General features: G+C 40.8%; 1 protein-coding gene across 2 annotated transcripts; it reads left to right on the top strand.

Annotated features, from left to right (window-relative positions):
• Positions 1-5,882: 5,882 nt before the first annotated feature.
• Positions 5,883-24,948, top strand: CA4 (carbonic anhydrase 4). 2 transcript variants are annotated; one of them, XM_075112818.1, is made up of 8 exons: positions 5,883-6,062; positions 17,225-17,278; positions 18,094-18,264; positions 20,729-20,886; positions 21,605-21,697; positions 22,000-22,063; positions 22,541-22,704; positions 23,756-24,948. In XM_075112818.1, the coding sequence occupies exons 1-8, from the start codon at positions 6,005-6,007 to the stop codon at positions 23,942-23,944; spliced, it is 951 nt and encodes a 316-aa protein (XP_074968919.1). In that variant the 5' UTR covers positions 5,883-6,004; the 3' UTR covers positions 23,945-24,948. The 2 variants fall into 2 exon arrangements, with proteins under 2 accessions (XP_074968919.1, XP_074968920.1); XM_075112819.1 differs by lacking the exon at positions 22,000-22,063.
• Positions 24,949-26,480: the final 1,532 nt, after the last annotated feature.

Raw genomic sequence — 26,480 nt, 5'->3', positions numbered from 1 at the left:
AAGCATACCAGCCTAGCTTGTATGTTACCTGCATACCAGCAAGCAGGTAGCGCACAGCGCAGGTGAACGTCGGTCAGGAGTGGCAGGGGACACCAGAGCAAGCCGCATGCACTCCTGGTCTTTTCTGACGGTGTTTTCCATGGCTCTGTGAACTGAGGGAGGGGCTGAGGGCTGCGACGAACAGCAGGCTGTCCACAAAGTAGAACATCTTTAAAAATATCCTAGTTACTAAGGAGAGTATATCTGTGAACTTGGACTCCGAAGTGCCCTAGATATTCCTGAAAATGCTACTTGAAATTTCTCTAATTCCAAAATTTGGTGGTCAAGCATGAGACATTGAACAACGTAAGATCAGAATGTAATTAAAAATAATACCAAGTAGTATAAATAGTTCTTCACAAAAGCTTTGTAATCTTATTTACCTAATATAATTGCATAAAAATTAGCATAATGTTGCTCCTCTAATCAGAGGAGACAATATTATTGTGGAAACCGCTTTTTTGTTGGGCTTCAATATACAGAAAACCCCAGATTTGTATATTCCAACCCTCTGTAATAAAGTTTGAGCTCTCAAACACGGATGAAGAGTAGTTTGAATGGAAGACACTGTGTGAGACTACATAGCTAAATCTCTACGTATAACAATCTCAATTTAAGGGTATTCTCACAGTCCCATGATCTGGGAATTTTGCAGTCTGTCTTGTACTTATTCTCAGAACAGACCTGTGAGGAAAGAGTGTTACCTACATTTTAGAAGTGGGAAAAGAACAATCGCATTATTTGCTTAAGATTTGCCGAAGTCCAGTACAGAGGAAACCAAATCTAATCCCCTGTATCTCAGGCTAACACTTTAAACACTAGCTGTACCTTGCTGTTGGCAAGAGTTTGACTGATATTTGTCTAGATTTCACCTTCTACAACAATTTTTAGTCCTATAGTTATTTTTATATTTCTTTATGTGAATGTCCAAATTGCTATTGTTTTTATATTTATCATGTGTAAGAACTGACATTATTTTGTATAGAATCTCAAAGTGCAATAAAAATTATCTGATGATTATGCCTGTGGAGAAGACAATAATCATGGAACATGTGGAAGAGACTGAGAAAGAGACATGAGGAGCTTCAGGCTGAGTTTTTAATGACCATTCATTTCAAGTGTCTATTGTGGAAAAATCTAACTTCGCATGAGCTTGCAGTTTCAGAAGTGCTCATAACCTGCAGCTCTCAGACTTCAACAGGAATCACAAGTGCTCAGCAGCTCTCAGAATAACAGGCCCCAGCTGCAGTGTGCCACAGCTGATTTCAAAACAGGAAATTAAGTTCAGGAGCTGAGAGTCTTAGTTCCGTGCCGTAACCCTTGGACAACGTACACTTTTACCTCAGTGTGATGCAACAGCAATTCTCGATGTCCTTTATGGTGATAATACACTGAGAAACTTGAGTTATGCCTGAAACTGCAGGAGAAAAAGCTGCACCCATGTCATGAAAATAAGAACTTTATAGCACAATTAAGCTATGGATAATTTGGCGTTACTGTCGAAGTCATGTACATGCACTATACACATGGGAAGAGCAAGGCATTGAAAGGATAAAGGATTTCACTGTTCTGGTTTCTTTCCTGTCACATTCTTCCTGAACTCACGTCCAATTCCTACTCCCATTCTTGAAACACCAGACCTTGTCTGTTGTGAAACGCAACAGTTCAGCTTTCTGCTCAGTTGCCCCTGCTCTCCAACTACACCCTTTACCAAGCTGCCGGCAGCGCACAACCTGAGCCAAAGAAGGGCAAGTGACACGCAGCTTGGCTAAGTATTGAGGAAGATTAATTCCTGCTCGCCATGACCTTCAGCAGAACCTTGAGACAAGAATACCCATCTGCTCAGTCTTTCAATGGGCATCATGAGGCCTGCAAATAAGAAACAGTCAGGAAAGGGAGTAATACAAATAAGGAACCTTTTTATCCAATTTATGTTTTAATTTATGCAGATTAAAGTCTTCCTTTGTGGAGAGGAAGACACAAATAAGATGTATGATCTCCTTCCAAGATTTTTCTGAGATGTTTTCAAAACAGAGAGCTCTCCGCCCCTCCTCCACCCGCTCTCTTTGAGGAATTTTTGCCGCACAGGTTTGGTTTGGAGTTATCTGACGTCCCAGCTATGCTTTCATGGCCCTCACTAGGAACATAAAGCAAAGACAATCATCAGGCTTGAATGTCTCTGACTGCTGTCTAGCATTATGTTAGCTACAAGCCACAAAATAATGGCAAGGACAGCTTGCTGCAAGGACGCCCCCAACCCCCACCCCCCCCCCCAAAAGCAGGCCCTCCCCCTGTCTATGCAGAGCCTGAACATTCCTCTGAGATGCCAGAACTGTTATTTTCACCTTTAAGGAACTTGCATTATGCTTTTAAAAGGGAGACAAACATTGATAAATACCTGAGATGAAGGTTGTATGGTAAACGAAGCCCTCTACAAATAATTCATAAGTGAGGAAGCCAGAATGCATCTTATGCCTTTAGACGTGAAACGGTCCACATAAAGGGCATCTTCCTTCTGAACTAAACTACAGACGCACAGTGAGGGCTCTTGTTACAAGAAAGCAATGGTCAGAAATGTGTGTGCTTCAAACCAGACAGGCTGTAAACACACAGAGCTAAATGTACACCTTAGAGGCGCACATCCTTCAGAATAGGTCTGCATAAATCTAGGAAGTGTTGAGTTGCACACTGCTAGTGTTTCCTCACTCGTCAAATGAACACTATTCATCCACATAAAGAATAGTGCTTGACATAAATACTGGGAAAAGGAGAGAAGTTCAGCTTTACTAATGATGACATCATAGAACACAGGGTCTAATCCTCAGGTACAGCCTAAAATAGGGTGCAAGCAGTTAGCATCAAAGATGAGCAGAAGGCCAAATCAAAAGCCATTACAAATGCTTCTAGCTATTCCATGGAAATGACCTTGTATTAGAACAAGGTTCCCAACAGAGCAGACTCAGGGAGCATCATAGCCAGCCCACATTTTCACATGAAAGGTGAAGACTTAATGTTTTTGATTCACCAACAGCTACAAAATTCCACATTTCCTGTTCAGTGGTGAGGGAACTCTAATGAAGAAAATTACAACCCACAACTAAACGAAGAGCACTTAGTGTGTTCTCTCACTCTGAAGGGTAGGTTTCCCAATCACTAATCACTAACCACGACATTCATCTGTGTTTTCAGTCTCTTGGAAGCGCTTCCCTCTCCCACTGCAGGGACAATTCCTCCCAGGTCAGCTCATCTCTGAACAGGATTTGGTGTCAAGTCAGTCGCACCCTCACAAGCCTTAGATCTTCCTTCTAAGAGCGATAACCCAGCCTCTCAGCACAAAGAGCTGTGCCACCGCCTTGACTTTGACTGGGACTCTTATGCACTTGTACCATGGAGTCAGACCCAGCCAGCTCTCATCCCCTCCTGCCTGTGCTGCTGGGGCACGGGGGGACTGTAGCCATTCAGCTGGAAGGCTAGGAACAGCCCCGGACTTCCTCCCTTCAGCACGTGGTAGGATCATTTGGCTCAGACACATGCAAGCTTCATCAGCCGTCACGTCAGCCCCTCCGAGCTTTCTGTGAAGGCCCTTTGGTAACAGCAGGCTAACATCAGATCTCACGCACTTCAGAAACCAGGCTAGGGGGGAACATCTCCAAAATCTTCACTGCTGTGGCTCGCAAGGCCGCAAACTAAGCGCAGTTTTCACTGTTTCTGATATTCCCTCCTGCTCTTACCTATCCTGTAGGTATCATTATCCTGTAGCTGCAATCATTATGCCGGAAAAAAATAGCCTTGAGTTCAGTGATCTGCAGTAGACTCCCTGCACAACTTTGTCTCTTAACTTCTCTGACTGAGATCCTCATCTGTATTTAGGTTCAATGTCCAAAGGCCTTTATGCAAAACTTACCTGCAGTGCAATTTCTTTAAAAATTATTCCTAGGTGCAAAGATGACATTGAGACATTGAGAACCGACAACCAAGCACCTGTCAGGTAAGTTTCTTCAGACAAAAAAAGGAGATAACATGATGACTGCCCTGCTTATTTAGACTACGGACTTTATAAGGAAAGGGAATGTCTTTCCCTGAGTCTGCCTTCACTTCCTAGCACAAATAAAGACTTAGTTAACATGACTGCAGTGCAATTTATTACTACTTTAATAATGAGAGTCTGGAAGATTGTCAAAAGGGGAAAAAAAAGACCAACCAACCAACCCCCAAACCAAGAAGCCTGAATTTCAAGATCAAAATTTCTAACCCTCAGATTTTTCACTCCTAAACAGATGGTTTTTAGCTTTCAGAGAGCTAAACGCAAATAGAGCAAACCAAAAATTAACCAAAGAGCTTCGGTTCAGCTCCCCCACTGAAGATCACCCCCAGAAAAGAAAAAAAGAAAAGCCCAAGAGTAACATGTCTTGTAGATGCCCTTGAAGGCTGACACCACCTGACACCGCCACGTTCACGCCCCTGTTTCTCTCTACGTGCTCAGCATGCACCTTGCTTAGATAGCTCCACCGAGACTGCCAGACTAGGAAGTTAAAAAATGCAACAAATTCCCTTATTGTTCTTGTCACTGCAGTAACTGTTTATCTTAGCACCATGTGCTAGGCAAATCATCGCCTGTTCATGCTTTAATCTACCTAATCCAGGATGGAAAAACACTACCCAGCAAATCTTCATTGTTGGAACGTTATTTATAGCCACCCTTTTTATGAATAAAGGACTTGCTCATAAGTCAGCTGTCAGATTTCCCATCGTTTTTACAGGTCCTGATCCTGTGTGACCCTACTACTAACAGCAGGATGGCTGCACTCTTCACCTGGGAGCCTGCAGCTGTTGGTAAAGGCAAGGAGCACTTTCTTGGCTCCTTTTTTTAAATTCAGCCCTTGCTGGATGAGTAGGCTTGCTCAGTGCTGCCAGTATAATGCCACTTCACTTTGTTCACCCTTTCATGGAGGAGCACTGGCTCGAGCATCCTGTGCTTCTTGCACCCAACCCAGTATATGGGTTGCATCTCCGTGGACAGACAGGCATTTGGGGAAGAAGAAGTTGCACTCCCTCTACTGTTTTCCTCAGCTGTATCAAAATCCAACCCCTAATGAAAAGATGAAAATGTGTCTGTAATAGAGGCTATAGAGCAAAAAGTAGCAATGCCACTTTTCTGTACACACCTCTGTTTGTTGAGCATAAAGCCTGGGCTGCCACTGAATCAGACCCATGGAATTAAAGCATTCAGACAGGAAAGCAAAAGAACAGGGAAAAAAAAAAATCTGCGTATATTATACTGTAGTACCAGAAGCAGGAAAGTTAAGAAAAAGTACTATTAAAAAAGAAAAAAAAAAGGACAACAAAACCCCAAACAAAAAAAAGTGTGCTCTCAGTTAATTCACTAAGTGCAAAAGCATATATAAGCAAGGTGGTGGTATGCCACCTAATAAACATTCCCTGTTACTGCACACAGAGGTCTCATTTTCCAGCCTCACAAATCTACTCCAATCCTGCACAGCTCCTCGGAGGGTTGCAGGGTAGGGATGGAGGGGTGTGAGGGAGCTGGGTTTTTGTTTGTTGCATTGGGTTTTTTTGAAGCAAAACACTAACCTTAATGCACACATTCACAGTTAATCAAATGTCATGTGGGCTGTCAGAAAAAAAAGGTACCAGTAAATAAAAATGTAGCATTTTAGTAATAGGTTACTAAATGTGCATAGGTTCCAAAGTATCAGTTATTCACTACAGGCTACTTGCTTAGTGCTAAAAAGCCTTATTCCTTTTGCTGTTCATTTTGGAGGAATGAATAACTTCAGGCAAATCAGGAGAAATTACAAAGGGGAGGAGTTCACCTTCCTGGATATGGCTTTCAGGTCTGTCCAGGACTACTTACTCCAGTATAAAACTGAGAGCAGAAATATGATCACATACTAAGAAGTCTAATCAATTCTGGTTTCAACACTGAGCCTATTTAAAATAGATAATGGAATTGCTGTTCCTTGTTCTGTTCTCTCTGCACATTCTCAAGACAGAGGCAGTAGGTAAGTCCGTGCCTGCTCTTTCTAACCCCATGTACCAAGGTTACTTTTATTTATGATTTGTTTCTGAGGATCAGTACATACAGTACAGACTCCCTAATTCTTCTATATGACAAATGGAGAATGTTTTGTTTATTTTTCTGCCTTTTATGATTTGTGGTAAAATATCAAGTATAGACTTTTCTCATGAATGAATGAGTGGTTTGGGGGTTTTTTTTCACCTTTGGAGATTTTAGTTGCTTTCCTCCTACAAGAAAAATCAATGAGGTTTGACTTCATCACTATAGTTAATTATATATGCAAATTTTTAAAAAATCAAAACATAATTCATTTATCTGGAAACTTCTTAATACTTCAAATAGCTTGTTTTAGTTTTCTGCTCGTATTGCTTTGCCATTTAGGATATAAGACAAAATTCTTATGGTTACCTACTGAGAAAGAAAGAACAATATGCCTTTGCTGCATTAGCCCAGCAGATCCATCTATTTTTGCAGTCTGTGCACTATGTACATAGTACACTATGCACTTACGATGACTAAATTAAATAGTGATCTATAATTAGTATTGAAAAATGCAGAAGGTATTTTTGTGCTTCTGTTAGATCAGCAATGCTATAACATTGAATAAATCACCTCTCCTATGTAAATATCAGCACACAGCCTCAAAATTAAAGATAAACACTGCAGTTCTTAATAGTAATGAAGGGTCTATTGTTTGCACTATAATAGAGTGGACTGCATTAAGGGAAAAAAAAAGAGATACAGTATTATCAGAGGTATCAGAGGGAAGCACTGCACCAGGAGCCTATTAAAGGGACACGGTTTTAAAGCAGAGCAAGATTCAGTTGCCAGACTTAAAGTAACAGAGGTCTGAGCTCAGAAAGTGCCTTAAGGAACACAGTCCGCACACGGGGAAAATGGGGGTGGTGCCCACATTTTATTTCTCTGTTCTTAATTAACGCTCCATATCCATGACTCAGTAGGTTGCCTTTTCCAGATCCTTACCTGACAGTTCAAATACCTTCCCTCTTCTTCAGTCTGTAGTTTGTAGGTGTTCTGTCTCCAGAGGCTTCACCCTTGTGGCACAGACAAACAGAAACACAAAGAACCTTCGCTCTTCCAAAGTCTACAACTAGTGTCTGCTTGATATTTATTACTGACTGATTAACACTTTGCTAAATTTACTGCTCTATTAAGGGGTTTATTACAGGATCTTGAAAGACTATTTAGAAAACCCTTATGGGCTTTATTAGATTAGTATTAATAATCAGTGCTTTGGCAGTCAAAAGTAAGATAGGGAATGCATATAACACTTTTTGCTGCTTTTTTTTCCAACCATGATTATTTCCACTTTCTTCCCTGAGGGTAGAGGCAAATTACTCAGTCATTAATGCAAAACAAACCTGCTCTCCCCTCTACCTTCTTTTCCAAACCTTTTCCTGAGGTAGAAGATTCACAGGACACATTATGCTAAGTTAAAGGCTAAAAAACATTTTAAGAAACCTCAATGTTTAAGAATCAGCCTAAATTATTTTTTGTTATATTTGGAAGATATCTTTTTTTAAAAAAAAAATAAATAAGGATTTCATGTCTATCTGACCACATTTCAGAACTAGCTTGAGTGATACCCACTTATCAGCTCATTTAACATACCTTCACCAGGGCTGTTTTTCTAATCTGGGCAGACTCATAATTCACCACACTTAAATTGTCAATATGACTGATTCACATTGCTAGTCTTTCAAATTGCTTTCAGCCTTGACCTGTCTTAATATCATAGTACCTATGTTTTAAAATTGTTACTAATAGTCCTTACGGGGCTTCGTAAAGAAACAAGCTTCATTATCCCCATTCTACAAAAGGGAAACTGAGGCACATTGGTGCAGCCACCTGCCCAGAGATCAGCCAGCACCAGGAAGAGAAACCATCTAGCTCGAATCTCTGTCCAGCTTCCCATTCACTGACTGACAGGGATCTCATATAGTAATGCTCCATTTATAGCTGCACTTGACGCGCCTCAGATGGCTTGCTTGATTCCTTTGAGAGGTCAATGACCCTCTGGTACTGCTGTTAGACAAGCAGAAGAGAGGCAAAATGTTGGCGATGTTCCAACAGGAATATTGCAAACCTTTTGAGGGAGAGGTTTTATTAATAGTAGATTCAGTCCAGTGCCATCCAGAGAACAATTGTAGAGGCCCATATGTAAGTCCATCTAGAAGCTTTGTGGTGGGGCTACAGCAAGCTCCAAGTGTTACTGAAAAGTAGTTTTCTTTAAGAGGAATGGAATGAATCCCAGCATGTTTTCTTTATCGCAGACTGGGACTCAGCCATGAGAAGATGTTCTCCAACAGTCCATGCTCTAGTGCTCCAAAAGATTGATGCACGATAGAACATGATTCCTCGAATTTTCAATATTTCTACTTGCATACTTTTAATTTTCTCAAACATAAAATTTCCATAACCATGCTGGCACTGAAGTTGTCAGCATTAATCCTCAGCCTGACTTTTCCTCAGGGCCCTTCAAATACACAGTATACCTGATGTCTCTATAAGCAGCATAAAAAGAGATGCTTTAACTTCTTCCATTTCCTATTCTAATGGTATAGACTGCACACATACTTATATTTGTATTTCAAATACATTTTAGAGTTGGAAAAATTGGGATGCTGGTGCACTTAGATACGTTCTGGGGGAAAATGTTGCACTTTCAGTTTTTTAAGAAAGGAGAGTAATAACTGCAATCTAAGACCTAGAACACATGGAAAAGGCAGGAAAACATAGCTGCTTTAGGCAGAAGTCCATAGGCGCTTCAGGAAATATGGATTACCTGAATTTTCCTCTCTCTCTACCCACCTAATCCAACAAAGGAGTAAATATAACTGACAAGTTATCACTGTCATTATCTCAAAGTAGTAACCTCGACTATCTCAGAGCAGGCAGACTTTTGATCTCAAGTTATGATCTTTATGCAGAATACATTGCTTCGGGCTTCCTTCTCTTTCTTCCTTGCAATCATTCAAGCTGCCAAAATAGATTTAAAGGCTTATCTGGGTCTGCCTACCATAATCCATACATATCAGTGTGTGCCATCATTGTCAGATCCACTGTATGCAAGAAGAAACAAGAGCTGACATTTGTCAGGTTGCTGAGTGTGCACTGAGAGCAAGGGATACCACTGATTCTGCTCTGTGCTCTCCCCTCCCTGTACAGCTGTGCAAGCTGCACAAGGGGCTTCGGAAGCAGAGGGTTTTCTAGCTTTATCATCTGTGCTGAACCAGTAGCAGCACTTAGTACTTACTATCTTTGAAACTCTGAAATTTTTTTACTAATGAACTTTCCCATTAAATGTGGATCCTGCAATTAAATTTTAGCAAATGAACTCTATAGGAGGGACTGTTATGGTGAACAGAGGTTTAGCCACTGTCATATTCACTGTCATCTATGGCTTACGGTTAGAGGGGGTTTATGGCTGAGAGAGGAGTGGACACAGACTGCTTGACCAGGATATCTAAGGATGCAAATCCTGTAATCTCAGAGTACACATATTTCCACAGCTCATGATAAGTGGTAAGTGGTAAGACATTGTAACAATTTCATTCTCACTCTCTCTGTGACACTAAAATTCATCAAAAGACAGAAAAGCGCTTGTGGCAGAGCAGCAGGTGAGACAGTGGAGCCAGAAAGCAGCTCTTCGGTTGGCTGTAACAGCCTGCTTCATTTTGAGGGGTAGAGAACTAAGCCCAGCAGGCAGAGAAACAATACTGTGTATCACTGGAAGAGTCCTGAAAGGCAGCTACAAGCCGGTATTAGAGTCGTATATGGAATAGACTTTGAAATGTTTTTAACTTACACTTCTGCAGCCTGCCAGGCATGGTATCCAGATGCATCTGTGTGGCACAAATGGATAAATTTGTGTCAGAACTGGGATGCCTTGATTCTCTTCACATTAGTGTAGGTGTGTAGTTATTCCAGAATAGCTACTGTGCAGTCACGCCTTGCTGTGATCTGCATTCATCTCCAGGTCTTGGCTTCCTCTTAAAGAATTACACATGTAAGCGTTATGAGATCGCCTCCGCTGTCTCCATCGCAAATGAATCCAACAACTGCCCCTCATCCCCATGAGTGACTTCCAAACTGCTGAGGAGTGATTGCATGTAGCATGTAGTGACGAATGACTGATACCACAAATGCGATGAATCCTGCTTTGCTTTATCTATGCTGCGCCTAAGTCAGCATACACCTATGTGATGCCTTGTAAGGCATTGAGGTTCTTGAGCAGACAGATTATTTACTAGGCCGATGCATCCAAGACGTCACAGCTCCAAGTTCAAAAATCATGGTTCACTAGTTTGCAGCCTGTTTCTGGTGGCATGCAATGAGTGGGCAATTTTCCACGTACACAGTGGAACCAATCATGTTATTAATGCTCCATTTAAGGACCAGCCTGACTAGTGCGAGTACACTACATTGTCATCAATTTGTATTAACTCCCCGTTTAGTTGACCTCATGCAGAACTGCAATGAGCTGCATCACCTCGTCCTTCTCCAGCATCCAAGCCAGGGTGCTTCCCTGCTGCTTTTCCCTTCAGCTCTGGGGGAGGGAAAGGAGCAGGGTAGAAGGCATACATAGGAGCCCTATGCAGGTGACAAGCGACATTACTTCAGCTTAAGAATTACTCTCTCCTATAGCAAAATGTATCAGCGTAAGAACTGGATCCCTTACGTGCTGCAAGTTCTGCATTGTGATATTTAAGAAAACTGGAGTCACGATTTCTCCTAGTCCTTACATTTACATTTTGAAGCCTAGAAGCAGAAAAACAGTTTCAGAGACAGGCACTGCTGTGAAACACCTTTCTCTTAGCTGTCCAAATAACCAGCACAAACCTTTAGGTCTTCAAGACATGCTGCAAGGCCCAGTTCCTCAGCTAGGTGTCTGCCTCCATGCAAAGAGGCTTTTTCCCCCCGTTTGCGGCATAGCAGAAGATGCTTTGCTATGCTGCAGAATATATCTAATGGTCTGTTATTAGATTTTTAGTCACATTTCTAGACATAGGATCAATCTTCATAAACCCAGCACAAAAGACTACAAAAGGACAGTTAAAGCCACAAAGTAATTTGTTCAAATCAAAATTTAAACATACTAAAAAAGGGATTTCTGAATTTTATTTGACACCGCCTCTGCTATAAACAAAGCAAAGCAAAATACCCCACAGAAGCAAATCACCTTAGCCCTGGATACTAATTTTCTGTTAAAGGCCAGCTTCCTTCTTTGATACAGCAGATTTATGAGGACACATGTATATGACAGAGGCTACAACAATATCACAGATCACAGCTAAAAACCTTTTCCTCACTCTCTGACACAAAGGAAGTAGTTTGCAAGTGTTTATAGGGCATATCTAGAACCCTCCAATCTCTTTGGATTTTTCCTTTAGTTTATATGTGTTACAGACAAAGACCTCATTGAGCATGTGATTTATGTATACATGTGCAAATTATAAACACTGTGCTCAAATCAGATGTGGTTACTTGTAATTCTTCACTACTACAATAAAGCTTATTTTCAAGGCTAATTCCCCATAACATCTTGGAATGTACATACATACAGATGTGTATCATTATGAAAAATAAAATTTCCAGGTAAAAGAGAATAGAAAAGAGGCGAATGATCACAAACATTTGATTTTACATGGTTAGAGACACACAAATCTATAAGTAAATATTTGGAACTGATTTTGCCTGCCAAAGTAGTTGATCAGGACATCCCGAGGATGCTTAAGAATATATAGACTTATGTATATATGCTCACTTTGTGTTCAGCAATCTCATTAATTAGAAAGGCAGACTTAGACTCCACTTGCTAAGTTGCTTTGTCTTTTGTACTAAAGATAATAGGTTTCACAAAGCAAGCTAAAAATAGAACGAGCCCAACACAAACCAAAGCTAAAAATACACCGCATGCAAAACTAGCTTTTACTGTTTTCATAGAAAAGGCCAGCCTTCGCTCTGCTGCAAAGCTGGTGGTTACAACAGATTTTAGGGATGGGTTTGAAACTGGTGGGCACTACAGCAGTAACGAGAACTGTGATATATTCAGGGCAGCCTGGGCCTTCTGAAAAGCAGCAGTGCCGTGGAAGCACTGCCAGCTGCTTGTCTCAGAAAAGAACAGATTGTCAGCAAGGACATGGCTGAAAGAGGGTGATGAGAGATCTCAAGGGGAGTCAGGAGTGAGAGAGAGAGAAGGGATTTTAACTAAAAAGCAACAGAGGATATTCCTACTGGTGGTCTCAGTACGTCAGGCTGTTAGTGGCATAAAGGCCATTCACACTTCAAGAGATTAAATATAGTTAATAAAAATCACTAACTGTCACATATAAAATTAATAGGTTTCCAACCACTTTATCCAGAAGGACAACAACTGTTTTAGTAACACTCTTGTGCGGATGGACAAATCAAAAGGGCAATTTTCAGCTAGCCTGAACATCCCGTCTCACGGCACTGACTCAGAGGAGGCGCGGGCTTCCAACAGCAGCTCAGCAGGTCCAAGTAGGGCAGTAAGCAGGGAACAAGTAGAGCAAAGTAGATTTAGGAAATTTTTATGGAATCTCAGGCAACCTGACCATGGTCCAAAGAGCTTAAGGGTCTTTTCCTAGATCACACAATAGCGCATTGGCAAACTGCTAACACCCTGGCTACCAGCCAGAAGCACTGTCCTCCCTCCAGCTGCGTAAGTGAACAAAAGAGGGAGTTCTCAGCTGAAGGAATTTTTCGCCTGGAGTTTCCAAGGTAGGCTTGATAGCCAAAACAATTGAAAACTTTTACAATAAAATGCAAACAATACGTAATTGTATTGTTTTCCAGCTATTCTGGTGCCAAGAAACAGCCTTGGTCAGGAAACCAGTTGTAAATTTGACAAGGAAGAAACAGAGATAAGTAGGACTGCTTACTTGCCAAGAGAGACTCCCTAAATTTAACTGTCTTGAACGTTGTGAAGGAAGAGGAGGCCTTCAGCCCAGTTCAGCCTTACCTCAAATTAAAACCCAGTAAAGTCAAGGTGACACCTATGATACGGTGCATCGTCACTTAAATCAAAAATCCATAATACAAAGTAAGAGCCAGACATAGTTGATAACACAGCAATTCCAAGTTCAGGTGTATAGGCATATTGAATGTGTAAGTATACTGAATTGTATTACTTCCAATGGTGACAACAATGCAAATGTCTCCATTTAATGCCAATTAGGCAGGGCGCTTTGGGAAATCCTGGCTAGCATCTAATGCTACCCTGAGCAAAGTGTGGGTGCTCATGACTTAACTCATATATACCAGCAAGGTATGGGACTAAGCTACGAAACCCACCCCAGGGCAGCTCATATCACAGCAATGGTTTCAGCACCTCAACTACAAAAACAAACAAAAAAAACCCCAAACACCAAAACCCCGCCATGTTCTGCCCCTTTTTTGGGGCAATAAAATAACCAGCAGGAAAGAGAATGGGGGAGCTGAGGTTTGATTGCAAGAGCAGTCAGGTGAGAGGACTGCAGGATGGGGTCTAATATGTACTGAGTCCCTGCAAAAAAGGGGCTTCAGAGGAAAAGAGATGAAAGACTTTGAAGTGGAAATGGTGGAAAGGTGAAGGGCATGTTGTCAAGAGATGAGACAAAGGATGGATGAAGCAAGAACAGGAATTACAGATTATGAAGACCTACTTGAATGCTGTAAACACCAGGGAGGGAAAAGAATTGTTTAGGGTGGTTCAGTGATATTTCTAGGAGCGATGGGATGCAGATAAGCAAGTGGAAAATGTAAGCTATTAAACAGGAAACATTTCCTGACAGTGAAGGCTAATAGACTGTGGAAAAGTCTCCTAAGGGAAGTGGCAGGAGCCGCTCGGACAATTAAAACTGGACTAGACAACATACCTTAGGGCATAATGATGCCTAAGACCACAGTCGGCTGGATGTGACAAGCATCTTTCCTTCTGGTTTCAGAAATAAAGCCATAAAGCCCAGGGGGAAAAAGGACCATTGTAAATGCAAGGTCCCTATACATAGGGAGGAATCACAGCTAACTCAAATAAAATCCACATGCAAGTTTTCCTTGGAAGTCACATGGGCTGTGGCAGTTTGGTTCCTCCTGAGCAGTATCTACACAAAAGATCCTGTTCCCTAATGTTTCATTACTGCTGACCAAAAAAAAAGAAATCTAATTCACAATAAACATTAATTCACTGTTTGCTCAGGCATTCTGCAATGTTTAGTTAACTCATTGTTTAAGGTTTAACAGCTTTAAGGACCTTTTCCTTATGAATTACTGAATTTATATCCTGCTCTACTTCACTGATACCATCCGACTGTCTAAACCACAACTGTGATAAGTACTTGATAGAAAAACACTAATTTTTTGTTAGTCTGTCGACATCAGGAATTTTGCAGAAAGCTTGCGAGAATTAGACACTAATTATTTGGTGTACGTTGCATTCGGCAGAAGGGAAGAACACTCATGAGTGCTGCATGAAAGGCAGCAGTAGCTACCTGAAGGCTGGATATTTTTTGTTTTAATTTTTTAAACTTTTTCTCCCATTATCTTGATGTGCAGCTGAAAGATTTTTAGTGTGCTCATGTGTGCATCTACTATGCAACTGAAACCCACAAGCTTATTTGAGAAAGCCTGCCAAACACCCATCAGCTGGTAAAAAGTCAGTGGTTGCTTTGTTTCACAAGGACTGGACTCAGATGGCAATGAAAGGCTCCGTGAGCCACTTCATTTCACTCCTCTGGTACAGAGACACTGTATCAGGACCACTGACAATATGATTTGGTGATATTTACCTTCCCTCAGTGTTTCCTGTGGTTGTCCTTGATTTTCGTGGTCCTATGGTCATGGTATAAAAGGTCTGCAGCCTTGCAGCCAATGAACAATGAACTTGCCACATTTACGCCTAATTGTGAATCATATTGACTGTAAAATGTGACTTGCATTACAGTAACGCTTTGACGTCTAAGTCACGATCACACTCCCATTGTGCAAGGCACTATGCAAACCCAGAATACTAGACCTTGTTCCAAGAACTTACAGTAAACAGACCAGAATACTTCAACTGACCTTGATTTCTCACCTGACAACTTCCCTCTCTGGTTTAACTCACTTCCCAAAGAGTTTGAGACGAAATATTTGCAGGTAACTATCCCCTCACGCACATAGTTGCTACCACCTTTAAAATATTGGTGTCCAGGTTATTCCCGCAGTGCAGCAGTTTTCCTCCTGAAGGCTGATGCACATATAACTTGGAAAGGAAGACCGCTCCCAATCGCAGGGTGCTGGTGCGACCACTATCAAAGCATATACTGAATACTGGGCTCTATAGAGTAGGTGCCAAAAATGTCAGAACTCCATGCAAACACTAACGCATATGAAACATAATCAAGGGCTGTGAACATTGGCTTACCTGGTATTTGCTAAGCATTGATTAAAATATTGATTAAGGCGCTTGGTGACATTCTGTGCTTGGAAATTCTGACTCTGCGGTTTCCCAGTGGAGATGAGAAATCACTCGGTGCTGCTAGAGGTCTGCCCGCTGTCCTGTGTACACAGGCCTGAATAAATGCAACAATCCATTTAGAAGTGGCAAGCCCCAAAGCTAAGGTTGGTGAATGTTTAGAAGTGTGTCAGAACAAAACTTTGTTGAAACCAATTTTTTAATAATTCCAAAATATTAGCGGAACAACAGTGTAGAAATCACTACAGTTCCTACAAAACAAATGGAGCAGTTGTTTACTTTTCTTCTCAATATTTGCTAAACATTTGCTAAACTAGAAAGTGAGTCAACATCATTTATAGTTTTCAGCATGAATTTAATTTTTGAGAGAAATTACTAAAATAATCTTGAAAAATGGTAATGTTTTAATCACCACAAGCTTATCCAAGTCTCCTCTGTTGTTACAGCTTGCCACAATTTATATCAAGGTTCTGTTTATAACTTATTCTAAATACTTAATAGGTGGATGGTATTGCTATGCCATTGATATGAAGATAAAGGTGTTAAAAGTGGTTGTGAGCTTTCCAGCAGATGTATTATAAAACACCACAAATTATGGTAGTTAGCAATCTAATGGCCAGAGCCCTCCATAATAATCCCTAAAAACTGATTAGCCATTTATTAAAATGTCTATAATTTACTAATCATAGGCAAACAGAAACTATAGCATTAATCGTTATTATAAGAGAGTTTGAATTGTTATCGATTAAAGTTTAATAGCCAGAGAACTATTCCTGTTAAAGTCCATTTAAACTTCATAACTGTCATAAACAGCCATTGAAGTATGCTGCGATAAACGCAATAGCGCTCGCTTTCCTGACTAGATCGACACATACTTAAGTTAAATCAACTCTCTGCCTCTGAATTTCTCATTTCTTCTGACAACCAAGAAGTAAGATTAAGACATGCTACTGAGAAATTTTGCAGCCGCCTGTGGGGGATCACAGCTGAGTTAGAATAAAGACTCTTCATGTCTTTCAGGAAATAAGATCCTTCATTTCTTAAAATTCCTTATTGCACCAAGTAATCTTTCAAATAGTTCCTGGAACGGAGTGAGATAAGTCATCTCGCGTAACTGAATTTACAAGTATATGAAAGGATGGCAAGTACAGAACCGATAAAAGGAAACGGATTTTAATACCACATATATTCGGATGTGGAACTTTCGCATCAATAAGTTGCTGAAGCCAAAGTTTCAAAACCAAATGTTTAGAACTGCATCCCATGCAGAGTATCACGTTTTTTGGAAGGAATAGTAACAGGTGTAAACTGATTCATTCAAGACCAGGAGGAGATCTAGAGAGAGACAGGGCTGCCTACTACAGGATTTTTATGCTCTCTTCTGAATTATTTGATATTAGAACCCAGCTAGAGTCGCTGGATGGTGTGCTCCGCACTTGACAGCCAAAGCACTCACCTCTACCAGCATCTGTTTATATATTTAAGAAATCTCTTAACTGGCTCTAACAAAAGCAGGCAGACAAAAACAAGAGGTTGTCAAAACTGTGTGCCCAGTTATCACTCTGTGAGGACTCAAGTTGTGAATGCATCTCACATCTGCTTTTTAGGGGGACAATTTGTACAGCTTTTCATTCCTCTAATTTTCCATATCTGATTTTTTTTTTTAGTTGGAGGCCATTGGTGCTATCAGTCACAGAAGTATGAACAGCCACACTGTGAAGGTAAAGCTAAACAATTTATTTTCCCAACCGCATCAGTGTTTGAATTCTTCTGTTTTGCAAGGGGCCTGTTTATAGAAATAATGCAAAAATTCACACAACTCAGCAGTCACTGCTGCATGATCGGGTTATATGCAAACTTAAGTGCTAAACAGGATACCTAAAGAAGGGTGTTATGAAGATACCAGTGTTTGTTCTAACAATTAATTTTGTTTCAACCAAAGATAATGCTACAAATATAAAAAAAACCACTCTAAACATGCTCCAGAGGTAATGATCCCAGCAGGCTGGGTATAGACAGCTATTTAAATTCCTGAAACACTTATGAAAAAAATCCTAACATTCTACCTACACGTGCACCTTTAGCTTTACCAGCAGTATCCACCTGGGCTGGCTGCTCCCTTGCTCATCCCTGGGTCCTGCCCAGCCCTCCTCCCTGGCATGGACTGTGCTGGGAACAGCATTTCACACCCGGCATCACCAGCACCACCACCAATTTCTTTTGGTTTTTGTTATAGTTTCCAAGCTTCTATAATTTCTATAGTTCAGCCAGCCTCAGTGGTAGTTCACTTTCTCTTTTACAGCCATTTACATGTGCATATTTTCCTATTAAGCTTAACAGAACATTCTTGACACATATTCCTTTTAAAACTACAAAAAATTACTTGCTAGGAAAGTTCCTGTATTCAGTTACAATATTGAAAGACCTTTTCTTCAAAGATGTCTCCAATTTCCGAAGCAAGGATCTATTGACTGTTTGGTGGTTTGGCTTTATCGAGGATTTACAGAAAAAAATTATTTTCTTCATCCTTAAATAGATCCTCGGCAATGGCATCTAATAGATGTCACCTGCAAAGGGAACAAACAGTCACCTATCAATATTGTCACCAAAAATGTTGTTTATGAGAAGGACCTTAAGCCACTGAATTTTGAAGGATATGATGTGAAGGGGTCTTCAAAATGGAACATAGAAAATAACGGACATACAGGCAAGTACTGTCAAATTATTCCTGTTATTATGGGATTTACTTGTGCCCTCACTTGGAACCATCCATTCGCTTCTTCCTTGTCCTAGGCAAGGTGTTAGATATCACTACTGCTACTTAAAAGCAAGCAAGTGACAATAAGAGAGCACCCCTGCACTGCAGAAGTTAAACTGTCTGAACCAAGGTCTTCTGGGAGCTTTGTGGGACTGGTCTGGTTTTTGGATCCTGGACATCGTCCTTGAGCGTCTCAGCAGAAATTGGTTCTGTGCATATGCAGAAACAGAACTCCAGATGCCCAGGGAGCCTCCAGGACTAGGAGGTAGGCCAGTATAGGGGTTTAAGAGCACACTTTTGGCAGAGGTGTATAACTTCTGCTCAATGCTGCTATACCCTTCATTTCTGGGCTTGCCCTTTCTGACTTTTGGTTCTGCACAAAGAATAATTCTGCTGAAGAAGAGCATAATCTGGGAAAGCCATTCAGCTAGAGGCTTGCAGTGTGTGTGTCTTACTAGTTCTTTAAACAATGAGGTGAAATCTCAGATTTCAACTTGTTTTCTCTGCACGAGGAAGTAATCTAATGTGAGCTTTTGATCAGCTACTTACAGATTCAGTAAACAGTGAATCAGTGAATAGTAATTTAGCACTGTTTGACTTCCTCCATTTTTCTTCACTAAAAGCAATAATAATGATGATTCGTCAACAATTAAATGCTAAATTGCTTTACCTTTAAACATAAATCTGTCATCCTTTTTTTTTTTAATTATCTATAGTTGTTCTCAGAATCTTAGATGGATGGTTTTAACTGCCAAATCTCTAAAATAGAAAGTTGCAAGTGGCAAATGTTTTCCTAAATTAAAGTAGGAAGGTAGACGGCTGGGTCAATTTTCCCAGCCAGAGACTCTAGTTTAAAATATTGGTATTTTGACAGACCATAAGAAAAAGATGTGTTTTGACTTTTCACTGATGTATGGGTTAATGACTTTCTCATTACAGAATGACATTCTAGAATCTCCATATTATAGTTGCTGTGCATAGAAATATATTTTACACAAAAATTAATATGCATAAGGATTGGTCAGAACTTTCAGCTATCCCAGACATGCAAAAGGATTTGGTTTTTAATCTGGGCCTTTTAAATTTCTTCCTGTGCTACAATGAGTACAACACTGGAACTGTTATTGCTTAAATTACAGCTGCAGTTAGAAGATCTACGAGAGGTTAGACTATCATTACATACGATGATGTGCAGATAGCAAAGGTCAGTGTTTCAAAGGTTCTACAATCCAAATAAACAAAACCAACAAAGATACATTACTCATCCATTTGCAGATAAAAAAGCAAAGTAACTAAATGACTCACGCAATCTTCCAGGTCATTTGGAATTCAGAACAGAAATGAAATCTCTGGGATTTCGATCCAGGTCAAAACAATCTTTTCTATGGAAAGAAAAACACTGTACTTATTTTAATGTAGAGGTCTTAATAAGTAAATTTAAAAAATATATCCTAAATGTCTCAAGCACAGGAATTGATGGTGTTTTATGGCTAGAAAAATATCTCCTAAGAAAATGCTGTTTTGCTGTTAACAACAGATCAAGCATCACATGAAATAGATACAATGACTTAGATGCTTAGGCTTAAGTTGCAAGACTACGCTAAATTAGAACATAATATCTTTAAACTCTGCCTAAAACAAATGTTACTGCGCAGAAAATGGGAGATAAAAATGATGCTTAAAAACCAAATAAACTACATTCAAGTTTACTTTTAAGAATACTTTGATAGAGGATGTTCTCCTAGACAAAAAAATGAAGGAATATAGGGTCTTTTGAAAGCTACAAGTAGCTCTGACTCCTGGGGTTATAATGGCAGCAAACAAATCCCTACGAATCCCCTCAGGGCAATCAAGGGAAGACAGTCTGTAACAGTTTTCTTTAAAATGCAATTAACCAACGATGCTCCAAAGGATATCTTGATGGATTCCATAAAAGTCTATAAAACCTTTACCCCAGAACAATCCAAAATAGAGCTCTGCCCTTTTCCTCCGTCTTACAATGGGGAACAAGTATCAGATTTATTGGCTTTATTATTATTTATTCAACTGGTTAGCTCAGCTCTCCAGCAAGTGAGGTTCTACACAAATCATTCACGTTCACAGAGGAAATCCTAGGTAGAAATGGGAACAGAAGCTCCACATGCTGTGCTGCAGAGGGATGCCCAAATGCTGTGGCGTATTACTGGGAAGTGGGCTATGATATTTGTCCCTTTCATCTCAAATTAATCTCAGCTGGCATTTTGTAGTTCAGCTTCTGCAGAGTTGAACTTCTGGAAAACTCAGTATGAAAAACCAAGCTGGAACTTAAGGATAAATTTTAATCTCAAGAACATGCATCTCTCTACTCTCAAATACTGTTAATGTATGATCTGATTTTTTTTTAAAAAAAACCCTACTTATTTGTTTTCCCCAGTTAAAGTAACATTAAGCACAACCCCTAAAATTGGAGGTGGAGGCCTGGGAAGAAAATACAAGGCGATCGAATTTCATTTGCACTGGGGAGTCCAAGGTGTGCAGCAATACCTTCCTGGGTCAGAGCACAGCATAGATGGAGAAAAACAAGCCATGGAGGTAGGTGAGACTGCGGGTTATGGCTTTGACTCAAGAACTCTGGCTTTGAAGATACTGTTGCGCCAAAACTATTGGCTAGTTCCCTTATGAAACCCCAGCAGTGGAAGTAGAGAACCAAGGACAGGTTGCTCGTTGCTCTCTAGCCAGAATACACAGGAAAACACAGCAGTTTTGCATAGCAAAGGCACAGGAGAGAAAACAAATCTGCAATTATATAACCTTTTGGGAGGAGAAATATTTCAAAGTCTATACAGTGTGATCAATATCTCACACTGCTTGTTCAAATTATATATTTATTTCTGGGACTGCAACTGGGAATTGGCCTGTGCAACCAAAAAAAAAATATTCTCTTCAAGGCAAGACAAGTTGCAAGTGCTGATACACATGGATTTGTAGAAAGAAACCACCCCCTCTTTGAAACCATGACATAAAAATCTGCCTGTTCCACTGCCCAGGCTGAAAACTGAGGGCTGCAGCAGCCCACAGAGCACTTCACCTTCTGGGGAGATGTATGAAATGATACCATTGGTGATGAATGAAGTTTCAAATTATAGTTTGCTTATTGCATAGCTCCTGCCTCAGGTCTGTCCGCAGCCTGTGAGCAGCGAAGCAGCTCTGGCCCCACCGCAGCCTCGGTGCAGAGCAGCCAGGCTGCACTTACAGCGACGAACCGTAGAGGACAATGAACAAATAATTGGCCTTGACTATTGTGTTACAGCTTCATATTGTCCACATACGAGAAGATGTTTCGGATATAAAAGAAGCGAAGAAAAATCCAGCCGGCGTGGCCGTGTTAGCGTTCTTTATAAAGGTAGGTAGCCATGTTTTTAATTGCCTATCTCAAATCTACCAGCAACTTGGTTGCATGATTGGTTGTGTCAATGTTACAGTAGTCCAAGACCGAAGCCTCCCTACCTCCTGCAGGCATTCAGGGCCAGCACTTAGTTCCTTTACCTTTTTCTATGTTCTGCTTGCTGTTATCTTTTAGCCTTGTGGTTCTTTTCTGTTTTATTCACAACTAATTTAAAGCAACCTGTTGTTTAAAGCAATTCACAACTAATTTAAAGCAACCAGAGAAATGTATGATTTGGAATCAAAATATTTCCATTTCAGGTTGAAGAAGAAAATAAAAACTTTGCACCTCTAATAAACGAATTAGAGAATATTAAATACAAAGGTAAGACACTTGGTCAAAATGCAACAAATATTTATTTTGAGCACATATACTACCAGGTAGTTCATGGTCCAATCCTGTTCTAACTACAGTAGAGATTGTTACTTGAAAGCCAAAGCCGAAAGATAAAGGTTAGTTTGTCAAGCACTCAGAGCATTGCAGGTGGGAGAAAACCTAGTTCTTCACATTTGCAGTGAAGAAACCCCCTGACTATTCCTGCTTCTGCGGGAGGAAGCAAAGTGAGAAGAAAACCACACGGTGTTAACAGGAGAGGCGTGTGTAAGTTGTGCCCTGTGGGAGCCCGCACTTGGCAGTCAGGGGTCTCCCAGGCAGGGCAGGGCGGCTGCCCCAGGCGGCACGGGACGCGCAGTGGGGACGAGGCTCTGCATGGCCACGAGCAGCAGCTGCGTTTGAAGACAAATGTGATCAACACCTGCAGCAGCGCTTGCTACAAGCACTATTTCCACATGGTTTGTCTAGGGAAAACAGCACAGATGGAGCCTTTGCCACTCAGTTCTCTACTTCCACCTGAGGAAGACCTTGCAAAGTACTATCGGTATGAGGGCTCCCTCACCACTCCCGACTGCCATGAGGGCGTCATCTGGACAGTCTTTGAGAAGCCAATTGAACTCAGTATTTCTCAGGTAAGTCACAGAGGGGTAGCCTGGAAGGTCTGCTTACAGTTATTTTGCCCCTTCAGCTGCCTGCTCACTCACACAGTTTAACACTGACTTGTTAGCTGCTCCACTGCTTTGTTCCTGTGACACGCACGCGCTTGCTTGGCATTAGCCTAAACATAGTCCCTAGTGCCAGTTTTTTGACCCTGTTAAATCATCTCTCAAAAAATGGCAGGAAAGCGGAAGGAAGGGGAAATGACTATGTGAAAAGACAGCCAAAAAACCCCACAGGTAAACACCTAGCTCAGTGCTTCGTCAGCAATGCTTCCACTCTAGGCATCTGCTCACCCCCAAATTTCACTGCTTGTCTCCTCTTGTATTAGGATACCAGAAAAGAACACTTCATAATCCAAACTTTGTGTCTATCAGCATCAGCTTTAAGCAAATCATTTTTGTCCTAAAGAGAGGAATAGGAGGCTGAATAATGACTGCCTCTGAAATGTGGATTGTGCTGCTGGCAGAGTACGTGACTGAAAAATTCAGATGCCCTGGAGTGGCCTCTCAGCAATACTGCTAGCCAGCACAGCTGGCCGAGAGCCAGCACCGGTATTGTAGCTCCTTACCTGCAGCATACTCATCCTCACTTCAGGCAATGCTCAGCCACACACAGGTCAGCACAGCGCAGTACACAAGGGCAAGCATCTGCTTGCTCTGGGCCAGCTTCTTGCTGAAGCAGTTAGAAATTTGAAGTGAAGAAAGAAAACCTAGTCCTCTTACTCTGTGTCACTGTGACATGATGTACGAGGACAGGACTGTGTGCATCAAGAGGACTGGTGTAAACAGGTCCGTGAGCTGAACAAAGCATTTGGCTCACACAGAAAGGAAGCCCCCATGATTTCCAAGCCTAAAAGAAGTCATCTGTTGGTGACCTCTGGCAGTGGCCTCCATCACGTTGTTTCCTGCAAGGTTTAATGCATCCATACAGTTCAAAACAATGCCACAGGGTAGGGCACCACAGATTTATATATCCCCTTGGAAAAAGAATGTAACCATCTATTTTTTTCTTCAATGTCTGCAGATTTCTCAATTCTCAACAGTTCACTTTGACGGGAAGAACTCAACAACCATGGTTGAAAATTTCCGGCCTGTTCAGTTTCTGAACGAACGAAAGGTGTACTGGTCCAGTGCCAGCACCCTCCTGCCTACTGCTAAGGTTTTAACGTTGGTCCTGATCCTTACATACACCCTGAGTTCTCTTTTCCAATGAACACTTCTCACCTCATTCAAGGTTCTGGGCCTTTTGGAGGGTTTTTTGTTGTTGCTGTTGGTTTTTTTTTTTGTACCAAGTATTCTCTCTAACTATCAGCTCATGAATCACATCTGAATACATAATTTAACCTTCTCCTCCTCCAGACAGTAACCAAGGACTTCTGTTGCTGCTCTTGTATAAAATGAAACCCATTGCACTAAATCACAGGAGTTCAAAGGAACTGTGAGATAAAGCTATGAAGATTCAAAATTGAAAAAACACTTAAACGGTAGGATGGCTTATCGGCAAACCTGTAGTTCTAACACAACGCTGGAAGGACACTTTACAAGCTATACAGAAGACCTTGAAGAGGAATCTGTTCTTAAGAAGTGCCTATGGAAGGTTTTGTTTGGAGCATGTTTACATTCAACACTGCAAATCAGGAAGACAGTAACATGTGGAGTAATTCTTACCATCCCTGTATTGTCCTACATGTGAAGGTACAATACAGAGCAAAGAAAAAATGCTCACAAACAATTGAGCAACATCTGGGTCAGCCTACCTAGTGAAGGATATGTGACAAATTTCAGCTGTACCATCACAATTTCCCCCCCTTCTGCCATCAGAATATCTAAAGTTAATTTTTTAGATAAAGACACTGGGTTTCTTTAATCTGACCTACTGATTCTGGATTTCAGGTTTCTCTATTAAGCCTATTTATTCCATCTAGCACAGCATCCTGCTCTGGGATGCCCACAGGCGATACAATGCGCTATTAAAAATGGGAAGCTCAACTACATATACCTGTTGCACGTGTGTGGAGATTCCCGCACTTTGGAGGGCTGCATGTGAAGCATGAGACTTTGCATAATAAAATGGGACAGCTCAAGATACGGGTCTTTCCAGTATCACATCTTAGAAGGTTTTAAATTTCAGTTTGAACATTTCAGTCTGAACATTTCTATACACTTTTTCTTTCTTTTTTTTTTTTTTTTAATAAAAACATACCTGCAAAATGTTCACACATGGTTAAGATTCATAGTTTTTCCAAGAAGATTGTGATTTAAACTGATTTCCTCAGATCTTACCCAATTACTTAGAGCAGAGCTCAATATATTAGGAAATGGGATTTCCTTGTATTATTCCAGTTCTCTCTCTGAAGACAGACATAACTGTTTTCTTTGGCTATTGCCATACAGCATGTTACAGCTTCTTTTAGAATTTTAGATTTTGGCCACACCAAACTAGGATTTCATATTTGCAGACTTGTATTATTTCCTTTAGGGCAATGTTTGCAGAGATGACTACGCTACAGCTATATGGCCATTTTCAGAAAAAATCATGGCAGTGAGACTAACCACAGCTCATCAAAGGAGAAAAAGCAGGGTGAAAAATTATTTTCATATTTAACAATCAATAATATAAGCTTTGAAAACACATAGGAAAGCAAATTCACCTTTCTAAGTTTAGAGGATTGATTAAGAATTTAACTGTATTTTTAGCTAACTGGAAAAATTTTTAGAAGGAAATGTAAATGAAAGATTAAAGTTGGACAGAGACCTACATTTTCATTGCCTTGAGTTTTTATTTCTTTTGTCCTTGCTGAAGGGGAATCCACACAATGCTCCTTCAGAAAAGGAATGTGACTTTTCCCCCCTATTTTCTTCATAATGTTTATGGTTGGGGTTGCATTTTGGGGGGAGGCGGAGAGGGAGGGATTTGCAGTACGTTGAGATGTTTCTGATGTTAATAGGCTTCTGGAGATTTCACTTCACAGGGGTCACCTGGGTGTTAACTACACAGAGCGAAACTGCTCTGAGTACGGCCCCTTGCTCAGCAGGGCTGCTGCACACACCCCGCCCGTCAGGTAGAGGACAGGCAGATTCCTAACAGTGAAGTAAAGGGCACCATGAATTTACCCAGTGTAACTTCACCTCTGTACAAACACTGGGCTTGTTAGTTAACGAGGACTAACAGTTGCCCACTTGCCCATATGTTGAACATCTCTGCGTTAGCTACGTCCGCTACATCCCTCAACATCCCACAAGTAGAGAATGCATCGAGAGATTAAGAGGAAAGATGCTTTGTTTTCAGGGTGTTTTACAAGAAGCAATAAATGGAAGTATTCTGAAAGGCTCATATTTGATTTCTCTGTCAAGATTTACAAACAACATGGCAAACAACAGAATCACATACAAAAGTCCTGTAGGCCTGGGAGCTCCTGTTTTAGACACCAGCATTGTGAATACTCCTCGGGCTACCTCTAGTGAGAACAGTGCCTTTTGCATGAAAAAAGCCCCCTGCATCTACTGGGAGTATGTGTAAGAGCCCACCATCCTTCTCTATTCAGATTATTTACTAATTCATGAGGTGATTCTCATGAATTAGAAGGAATGATGGCAGATCTGGGTATGCTGTCATTTATTGCTAGTGATTCACGGGGGCAACTTTCCACTAAGTTCTTCCACCTCAGTTTACCATGTGGATAGAGAGGAGCATTTACAGCAATTAGTTATGACAAGGGAGGATCTTATTTACTATGAAATATATGAAA

This window comes from Phalacrocorax aristotelis, chromosome 18, assembly GCF_949628215.1.
Source record: "Phalacrocorax aristotelis chromosome 18, bGulAri2.1, whole genome shotgun sequence".
Classification (NCBI taxonomy): Eukaryota; Metazoa; Chordata; class Aves; order Suliformes; family Phalacrocoracidae; genus Phalacrocorax; species Phalacrocorax aristotelis.
The sequence above is the reverse complement of the archived record's forward strand: the minus strand, read 5'-3'. Positions and strand labels throughout refer to the sequence as shown.